The sequence below is a fragment of the Rosa chinensis genome, chromosome 2 (genome assembly GCF_002994745.2).
Source record: "Rosa chinensis cultivar Old Blush chromosome 2, RchiOBHm-V2, whole genome shotgun sequence".
In the NCBI taxonomy this organism is placed as follows: Eukaryota; Viridiplantae; Streptophyta; class Magnoliopsida; order Rosales; family Rosaceae; genus Rosa; species Rosa chinensis.
Genome location: NC_037089.1, coordinates 7242838 through 7252910, shown reverse-complemented (window position 1 = coordinate 7252910; position 10073 = coordinate 7242838). Strand labels below are relative to the sequence as shown.

The 10073-nt window shown below is 40.2% G+C and overlaps 1 protein-coding gene and 1 long non-coding RNA gene across 4 annotated transcripts; one reads left to right on the top strand and one right to left on the bottom strand.

Moving 5' to 3' along the window:
* Positions 1-233: 233 nt before the first annotated feature.
* On the bottom strand, positions 234-4792 carry LOC112185545 (protein Brevis radix-like 4). Its single transcript, XM_024323803.2, has 6 exons — positions 4676-4792; positions 4292-4563; positions 3836-4212; positions 2130-2265; positions 1483-1895; positions 234-661 (listed from the first exon to the last, which is right to left on the bottom strand). The coding sequence occupies exons 2-6, from the start codon at positions 4415-4417 to the stop codon at positions 583-585; spliced, it is 1131 nt and encodes a 376-aa protein (XP_024179571.1). The 5' UTR covers positions 4418-4563; positions 4676-4792; the 3' UTR covers positions 234-582.
* Positions 4793-6084: 1292 nt separating this feature from the next.
* Positions 6085-7096, top strand: LOC112189794. Of its 3 annotated transcripts, XR_002932090.2 has the most exons (3): positions 6085-6369; positions 6496-6602; positions 6724-7096. It is a non-coding gene; the product is annotated as an uncharacterized LOC112189794 (long non-coding RNA). The 3 variants fall into 3 exon arrangements; XR_005805879.1 differs by lacking the exon at positions 6085-6369 and having other exon boundaries at positions 6376-6602; XR_005805880.1 differs by lacking the exon at positions 6085-6369 and having other exon boundaries at positions 6376-6638.
* Positions 7097-10073: the final 2977 nt, after the last annotated feature.

Here is a 10073-nt window from a genome sequence, read left to right as displayed (position 1 = left end):
CATGATATTCACACATTTTTGACACCATTCATTAGAAATTTACCTATTTCCATATATTGATTTTGAAAATCACTACTGACATATTGACATAGCAACCACTACTAATGTTTATCGATCAATTGTCTTCTGTTTGCACAATTTTTTTCGCATTTCAGTATATAAGAATGTACTGCACAGGAAAAAAAAAAAAAACTTCATTATTTACTGCTTGTTAAAGGTATCACGAACATGCCTTGTCTTGGAGAAATGGCAGAGGAAAGATGATTGATCTGGTATTTGACATACACATTTTCAAGATTCAGATACAACTATGGCTCTTTGTTCACCCATAAACAGAGAAAATAACAAAAATTGAAGTCTATGACCCCCCATCCCAATATGAATATATTTTGGATCATCAACATGGGAAACGTTGTATGCATCCCTCTGAACATCATGAGGTGCCAGTGACACCCATTCCGATATCTAGTTATCTATAGACAAGGCTTTACCAGTATGGCAAGACCGAAAGTAAAACAATCTCAAATGCAACACCTCAAGACTCCGGTAAATTAAGCACCTGCAGCCACCCAAGTTTCTCAATCACAAGTATTGTTCATGTATCCTGGCTCGATTCTCTTCCCACCACATTCTGGCGTGCATCTCTCCAAATTTTTCTCGGCTGCACCACATATAAAAAAACAGACAATTCATGTCAGGTCAGATATCATTCCAAATCATGATAATAGCTAAACACGAGAAAGAAGATTGTATTCCCACAATCAAGTAGATTATGCTATAGATATACCACCGAAGACAAAAGGAATTAGTGGAACACTAATATTGGTGGCATATGGTTGATTATTGTGTCCCTTATAACTGGCAATTTAAGTCATAATTGTCAATAAGTTGAACTTCTAGTGTGCTATAATGCGCATGTAGGGACCCTGTGCCAAAAATCAAGTATTCTTGACTAAAAAGCATTAACTATGGCCTGAAATCTTGCAATGTTTCTATAAAGCTCTTACTGTGATGATGAACAATTACAAAGAAGTCAACACTAGATGCATCTTTGAATTACTGTCCAATGAGGGTTGAAAAGTTAAAACAATCAGTAGGATGTTACTTGATGGGCCACATTAACGGTACCAAAAAATTAAGGCACCAAAATCAAAAAATGCAATGCTGATAAAACCACAAGCATCGATTGGCTGAAGATGGTCATGACTGGGGTTAGAAGCTGATCAAATGGTCTTATGTCGAAGTTACTATTTGTACATAGAAAGTGAGAGAGGTATGCCTAAACTTGTATTTTCTTGAACTGTTCTGACTCTTAATAGCTGCAATAACACCTCACATAAATAATATGGATCTAACTCTATTCAATTTCTTTCTAATAAATGGCCAAAGAAAATTCTCCTATTTGTACTATTGTGCTGTTAAACTCATGGTTTTAACGAATAAAAACCCTCAGCCTGACCATGAAGTTGTTAAGAATATTACCTGAATCTGACTCGTCTAAGCTCCCGTTTGCCACCTGGCAATGCTCGGATTGTGATGTAAACCCCAGGCTCATCCTGTTCAACCCATTCAGTCTCCAAATCACTAGCATTGCTGATAGATAGCTCCCCAGAGCGATCAGCATCCCTTGATGAACTACTTCTTATAGAGGCATCCATCGATGATGTCTCTGTCTTAGTGCCACTTATGCTGGAGAGTTTAGGGGTGGAATTCACACCAACTGAATCACAATACTGGCGGGACTGCATTGGATGATGGTCAAGTGAATCTGAGGATGAGTATCCCATACCCATCCCTGGTGGACGGTACAAGTTTCTAGGTAACCGTTCTCTGGTTAGTGGCGGTGTTACAGGGCTATCTTCTACAGATTCCATCTTTGAACTCTGTATCGAACTCTGTAACAGAAGAGGAAGCCAACATATAATATGAAAATTGATAAAGACAACAATAGTATATAAGTGCTAGCCCTAGCAGCCTATGCATAAAAGTGTATGCTGAATTAGCACACTAGAATCAAATATGCAAAACTGATATTGACAACATACTTTAGCAGAATAACAACACAGAATCACCAATGTTATTGAATTTATACTATCATATGTTCACTACATAACCAGCTAGGGGCTTACCTCATCTTCAGATCTTGGCGGGGTTGGTAGTGGGAATGCTTGCCTGTTAAACCTTTGAACATTGTACAGCTCCATGACCTTGTCATAGTTCTCCGCCCACCACCTTTGCGCTTGCCATTTGTTAAATATCTCTCGACTAATCAGAGAAAGAAAAAAAACACAAGAATTAGCCAATTGAGAATCCCTGATGTCATAAAATTACCCCATGAAAATTAAGAACAAGAAGCATGTAGCAAGTTCAAAACAAGTGTAAATCTTCATCCTGGGCACTATGATCACTTCTTTTCTATTCACTCCATTTTCATTTTTAACATCTTACATGCTTGAAAATTAATTCATCCTCTTGTATTGTAGGTCTAACGTTACATTTGCAAATTAAGCGTTGCTGAATATGTTAGGAACTTGGGTCAGAAGCGGAACACCTTTTGACAAAGCAAAAACTAAATTTCGGTGCATGGAATAAAGTGGTCTACAAAGTGGCAAACCCATCAAACACAGCTCTTCTTTATTGGCCGATGAAAGTTGGTGGATTTCAAAAGCAATCAATCCATACTAGTTTACAAGACCAAACCCAAATCAAAAAATCATTTAAATCAATCAACTTTAGCATATGCTTCAGATTAAAGTCAAGTCCACAGTGTAAAACTAGCTTACCACTATTGACCAACAAAGCTACTATGCTACTATGAAGTCCTAGTCCATTGGAAACGCAAAGGTACTAGATGATGTTTACACTTTGTCATGTACGTAATTTTGGTGTGACAAGGTTCTGTGGCTTACTTGCCTGGCTATAAATTTGAGGAGACAAAGAAGAAAAATAATGGGGAGGGCAGAAGAAAACAGAGCCACGCAGAATCAGGCATGCGTGGTGGAATTGAATAAAAGAAAGCAAAGGGTCTCCGACACGACGACAACACTCAGTGGTAAAGCTTTCCTAACACAATCAAGATTGACCCACCACCCACCATCTCAATTGTCCCTCTATTCTCCTCCTTTTGGACTTTTCTTTCCTTTGCTTTTTTCATAACGAGGCGTGAAATTTACTGTCACTTTGTAGGCCCATTCACACCTAAAATCCTAATTCTAAAGTAGTGTTTGGATGCCAAGTGAAAAATTACTCGCAAGTTTTCTTGTTTGAAATAAAGTGCACAAAGGAATAGTCTATATATATAACACGTTGAACCACACCGATATTGAATGACAGTAGAACATAAGATTCGGTTTTGGTTGACGCCTAATATAACCACTAGTAAACCACACCGATGTTAAATAGCGTTGAACACAAGATTCAGATGTTCGTTGGCACCTAATTTTACGACTTTTGAACCACACTGATGTTGAATAACTATAGTGCTAGAACCTGTTTGATTAGCACCGATATTGAGTAACTATATGGTGCACAGTTCGGTTTTTGGTCGACTTCTAATGTTACCATTGTGAGTGTCAATAGAGCATTGTTGTAAAACTTTGGATTGTGGAAAGGAAAAAAAACCCTTGGTAAATTTGGGACGAAAAAAAAAAAACACGTTTTTAGAAAACTAACCATCCAAACACGACCTAAATTAGTCAAAAATGACAAATGTTAGATATCCCAGTGGGGACTTGGCTCACCAGTAACCAGTAACACTAGTCACGCCGCGCCGATCAAAACAAATCCAAAAACACGAAATTCCAACCGTCGGATTTTCCAAGACAGAAAAACGTACCTGAACCTAATGCGCTTGAGATCATTCCCGCCACGTGGCAACGAAACGAAGGTGATGAGCACTCCGGGCTCCACCTGGGCCACCCACTCCTTGGGCTCTCTCTCTTCAACGAACACGACCGGGTCGACCCGGCGGCCGCTGGCCGAGTTCGGCGTGCCTTCGCCGCTCGAGATCCCTTTCAGCCTCGCCTCCATCTCCTTCCCCCAAGTCCTCGGCGTCGTCGAGCTCGAGCTCCCGGTCCGCCGGTACGACCACCTGAACCGGTCCGAGTCCGCGTCCGACTCTCCCGTCCCTTTGAGCCGGCTCTGCGCCGCCGGACCGGTGCAGGGGTTGCAATGCCTGTACGCTCCCGACGCCTTCAACGCCATATCCTTCAGCTGCAACCAAACCACCACAATCAGAATCCAGAACCAAAACGACGTCGAATTGTAGAAAACGAAGATGAAGTAACCGTACCTGGAAAGTGAGCGATTTAATCGCCGCCTGTTGTTTGTTGGCCGCGGCGTTGGTGGAGTCGGAGACCTCGGGTTGACTCAGCGACTCGTCGCCGAGTTTCTTAGGCCGAGCTATGCACGTCAACATTTTGCCCTCCGGCACTCAGAAACGGCAGAACGCCGTCGGTTTTTTTAGTAAAGAGCGAGCTGGAGGAATTGGTTGCTCACGGCGGCGCTTGGAACGAGGCGCCACGACTACCGAGAGAGCTTAAATTACGCTACCGAGAGATTCTCCTGTGGAAATAATAAAATAAAAAAAATGCATGGAGAATTATAAAAATGAAAGAAAAAAAATGGGAGTGATTGATTACGAAAACCAAGAAGAACTGGGTCAGCATTCACCAACCGTTTTGGTTCTGGAAATTTGTGAATCGGAGTTAATGGCGAAATGGTGGGAGATGACTGATGAGTAGAGTGATCGAGAGACAGAGTGTGTGTTGGTTTTTGGCTCGCTTTAATCGGCTATAACGGGGTTTTGTGTACGACTTGCCGTTTTGTCTTTTTTTTTTTTTTTTTTTTGTGGTTGGTACCTGCTACCGGGTGGTTACCGTCTTTGGGGGGGGTTTGGGTACTAGGATGATTGGTAGGCCCATTGTTTACCAACCTTGGTCCCGTAGGCTTTCATTTTTGTGGGGTACGCTGAGATTGTGGGCTGTTCTGGAAGGGCCCGTTTACTGGCCATTTTGTGGGCTGGTAGTGAAGATGACGTATGTGGCCCAGAAGTCAGTTTGGACTGGAATGGCAAGTTGAGTTTGGATCTAGTTGGGAATTGTTGCTGATGCAAAAGGCCGTAGGGATTACATGTTGAGTTTGGAATTTGGACCCCGATGAACCAATTGAACAAGCTAGCAGTTTAGAGTCTCTTTGTCAGGGGGTTACATCAGCAATGGGACCTGGAGCACTTACAAGTTACATCGAACAATCTCATTTTCAAAATGTATTACGTCTGAAGTTTATGAGCAATGTATTGTCGTTTGTCAATGAGTTACATCAGCAATGGACCTAGAATAGTTTCAAGTAACATCCAACACTCTCATTTTCAAAGTGTGTCACATTTGAAGTTTATGAATGATTTTAGTAGTGTCTATGCTCAATAATCATTTAATTTAGCCTAATCATAGCGATATTCATTTTTAGGTTAAATTAAAGTCCTTTTAGTGTCGTTGAAGAATCACTACATTGATACTTCATTAAATGTTATTTTGAGAGAAGCATCTAATAAACACATGTTTTGACACAGTAATGTTCACCTGGTCAGTTGCTGACCAAATAATTTATGCTCAATAACCCTTAGATTTACATCAAATGGTGGAAAACAAAACACCTCAACTTAATAATAATTCTCTCTGCCATTGGATTTACATCCAAAGGTGGTTGAGTATTATTTTCTTGGTCAATAACTGACCAGGTTGTGAGCCCCAGAAAAATTTATCGAGCTTAAGTGAAATAGTTCGATAAGTTACTTATCGATTTCGATAAAAGTCAAAGTGCTCGGGAGTATTTTCAGAAATTTTTGTAAAGTGAAATCCTCAATTTAGGAGTTGGATAAGGAAGTATACGTCACGACGAGTTCGTGGAAATTTTCGGGGAATTTTCCGGTGACCCGGACTATTTATAACGAATTTCCGAAGTTGTGAAATTTTAGAACTTAAAACAAGAAATAGAAAATAGGAGGAGAAATCCCAGCCATTGATCCACCCACCGCTTCATCCTAGCCGTCCATCCTTAACTGGATCAATCTATATATCCAATTATCCGTGTGTTGCTCTGTTGGGAAAACTAGAAGGATCGAGAGAGAAGGAGAGAGAACTCGGTGTTCTCTGACCCGACGGGACCCGGAAACCCGCAAAGAGGATCCGACCGGCGCTGATCAGTCCGGCCACATCACAGCGGAGGACCACCGAAATTCTCTTCGTCTCAACTGTGCCGACGTCCCTGTGGCCTCTGATCGTCCATGCATCGATCGTAGATGAGCTTTGTGTCTCGTTCGGTGAGTTCTGCAATCACCGGAGACTCCGGCCACCGTATGAGCTGCAAGTGGTATGAAAATCATTCCTCTCGTCATGCTCTACACGTTTATGTAAATAGCTTTCATTTTCGAATGGGTTCTGATGAAATTGGGTTTTGGGTGACGTCGGAATTCACTGTGATTCCGGTTTCCGGCAGCTGTTTGGGTGTCTTCAACTCTTTTACGAGGGTCATTGTGGTCCTAGGACTCGGAAGCATGGCTGGTTGAGCTGAAATCGTTGGCCTGGCTGAGTTGATAGTTTCGGGTACGTTCTGCAATAGCGATGTCACCGTTCGTGGTGGTAGTTTCGATCACCCCTGGTAACTTCTTGGTTTTGATTTGTGCTTTGAGTGTCTATTGATGTTGGGTTAAATTCGTAAACGCAGAATTGGCCAGGTTTGGAAGTAGTTGAGTGGGAACTCTCGCTGACCTGCGTTCTTCGTTGGAAAACAAACCTGCAGTTCGGGGTTTTGTTTTGATCTAGTTGATCACAAGGTGAGTTGGATTCTATCAAAGGTGCTGGAAGTTTACCTGTGTGGTTAGCTTTTGGAAACTGGGTTGCTTTGTTGCATGCCTACTGTGATGTTGTGTTTGAGAAGAGTAAATTGGATTGATAGTCACAAGAAGTCGAAGCTATGTTGTAAGCTTGCTGTTTTGTTCATGTTTGCTAAATGATTTTGGTTATGGATGTTGTAGTATGTTTCTCATTCTGGTGAAATTGGCAAAGCATAAATATGCAGTTATACGTTGAATTGGTTATGACATTGTGAAAAAGATTAAGTGGTGGTTGGGTGCCCTTAGTAATTTGGGCACACCTTGTGTGAAATGGTAATATGAATATATTGGGTGGCCTTAGTAAAAATTCGGGTACACCTAATATGTTTGAAATTAAGTCGTTGCTTGATTTACTTCGACATGATCAAATTGGTCAATACTGGTCAAACTAAGAAATGTCGGTCAAACAATGGTCAAATTTGGTCAACTCCTGGTCAAAACAGGAAAAGTTGGTTTGGACGATATATTAATCGTCGAGATTTCCTATAATTGTTCAAAAGATATTAACCATCGAAATGTCGGAATCTAGGACTCCAGTTACCCAAGGAACGGAAGGTTCGCGACTCTCGGAGTACGTGAGAGAAAGCATCGGAATCCAGGTAGGGGATTCAGGACTCTCCTCGGTTAGCGATTTTCTTATATTGTTATTAATTGATGCACGTTAGTTGGTATGGTTTGGTCATGTTCAAATGCAATGCATACTAATCAAACCATGTGAGAAATGTGATGGCTTGAGAGCGAAGGGTGGCTCTGACTTCCTTGGGTTCGATCCCCAAAACCTCCGGAGGGTTAGTTACACCGGTCGGACGGTGAGCGATCGCAATGACGACCCGATCCGTGTGTGTAGCTAGGTAGCGGACGCTCTCGCTACGCTTACCTGGTGATAAATTAATTTGAGGTAAGGTCGTGTAGTGGGTCTATGGGACCGGCCATCAGGTAATATTTGGATTTGGCGCCGTATTTATTTAAGCATCACGCATCTGTTTTCAAGTTGAAAAACATTAAAGTTTGTCGTTCCTTTAAAATGTTTGACTTAAGCATGTTTTCATACTGGGATCCCAAATATATATTAAAGGGTTTCAAACCTAGTCGTGGTAGAGTTCCTGTAAGAGCAGCGAGGACGAAAGCTCACCCCTACAACAGTGTGGATGCAGGTACTGTGCACTGGTGACGGGACAATAGCGGACGGAGCTGGGTGTGCAGAACAAATTCGGTAAATTACCTTTTTATTTCTTGAACTTCGTATTCCGAGACCTGTAAACAGTCAACTGAGTGTCAAATCCAGTCACACTCTTGTTCTTTGAAGTGCGTACCCTTTGTGTGAACACTAATTCCAAGCTTTAGCCGATTGAAACGAATTTTTCACCTCAAAAGTATTTGTAGATTCCGCTGTGTTTCTACGAAAAGTTTTCAAACAAAATGCCTAGCGGTTCTCTAGAATGTAAATCGAGCGTTCGGTTTATGTTTTAGGGTCTCGCGGCACTGTGACGTGCTTAAGCTGGTGAGGTGCAGCTTGGGGCGTTACACAGGTGAACATTTTCGTGTTTTGTCAACATTTTTATGGTTTTATATGTCAAAATTTTTAAATAAGAAGTCTACTTTACAACTACTTTTTATTTTAGGAGGTCTTTCATAAAGCTCAAAATATTAAAAGTCTTTATATATGTAAATTCTATGATTTTTTTCTCTTTTACTGAACTGCAAATTATTGATAAGACAATAAGGACAGCACCATCTCCATCTACATTTATTTTTGACAACCTCAATACTACTAGAATAAGAATATAAGATAGATAACAATATTATAACTATAATCCCCAAAAATAGTGAATCGAAAAATATTTTATTTTTTTATGTCAAAATAGTTTTATATTTATGTTATTTTTTTAAATATTACAATCTTCCTCAGAGCTTAACACGACTTCAAATTATGTCAATCTCAAAATTTAGAATTCTTGTAGTATTAGAAGAGTCATGTCTTTCATAACTCTACTTCTTTGTGAAGGTTATTGGTGACGAAAAATTCCATAGAGGATTTTGACTCACCAATGAATGTGGACTGGAGCGGAAGCTGACCAGGAATGTTGGAGAAGCTTCCTTAGAGCTTAGACTCAGAAGTTTGATCATTGGCTCGAAGAGTAGGGGGTACCTGTAAAAAACCCTCTAATGCCTATGTTAGTACGTTTCTGAGAGTGTAGTAAGATGAATCATAATGGGATGGTTTACCTATACGTTGGGCCGCCTTTATATAGGCCATGACTTACTTGGGGGACAAGCCGCCATTATTCCCGCATTTATGGCTGCAATTACTTACATACTTATGACGTGATTAATGATGCATTAACGGTGGTTAACATGACACATTTACGACGGTCATCGCGTATTCATAGTTGTAATCATTGTGCGTAGTTATTATCGTAGTTAAAGCCGTATTAATCGCCGCTTTTATGACTGACATTTATCGTCATACTAACTACATAGTTAATTGCCTTAATTGCAGTTCTAGTTGTAGTTGACCACTCCCACAAAGGTATTTTTGAATCAAACACAAATTAAGCAACAATATCATTCATTTCAAACCAAAATGGCTGTTACATACTCTTCTGCTGTCATCCATAGACAAACAAGAAATTATGGTACTACCCATAGTGATATATAGAAATATATCTACTTTCATAACTCTACTTCTTCATTTTTTTTAGAAGGTCTTTTGTATATGTTTATATCATAAGTCTGTTTTATTTTGATGAAAAAATATTGTGTAAATTTAATTATCTTTTTTCTTTTTGATTGATATGCAAATTCAATGATTGAAAAGCCTATCATTGGTTGCCACAACCACCACTGCCTCGCCATCTCCATCTACAATTATTCTTCACAACCTAGAAGACCCAACTTTAAATTTGGGATCTAGTGATTCAGTAAATACTGGTAGAAAAAAAATGAATAAAGAAACACAGTAAGGAAGACTCAAAACGCTTAGCCCTTGTACTAAAAAATAAAAAAAACTTAGCCTTGGTGTTTGTTTTTGGATTCTTATTCAAACACAGATTCTTAGGTAGAGCAGCCGTACCACGTGACGGTAGGGCTGCCCAATCAAGACCCTGTAAGAGGGTGTTTTGGGTTTATTGCTTTATTAAAATATGTCTAATTTTGGGGATATGCAAAGTTCTTTCTTAAT

Bases quoted from the DNA above. Each gene is read 5' to 3' on its own strand.
- LOC112185545 (XM_024323803.2), bottom strand. From the start codon at position 4,417: ATGTTGACGTGCATAGCTCGGCCTAAGAAACTCGGCGACGAGTCGCTG. The intron at 4,213-4,291 runs GTACGGTTACTT...GTTTGGTTGCAG, and splicing joins TTAAATCGCTCACTTTCCAG to CTGAAGGATATGGCGTTGAA. The intron at 1,896-2,129 runs GTAAGCCCCTAG...CTTCTGTTACAG, and splicing joins CGCCAAGATCTGAAGATGAG to AGTTCGATACAGAGTTCAAA.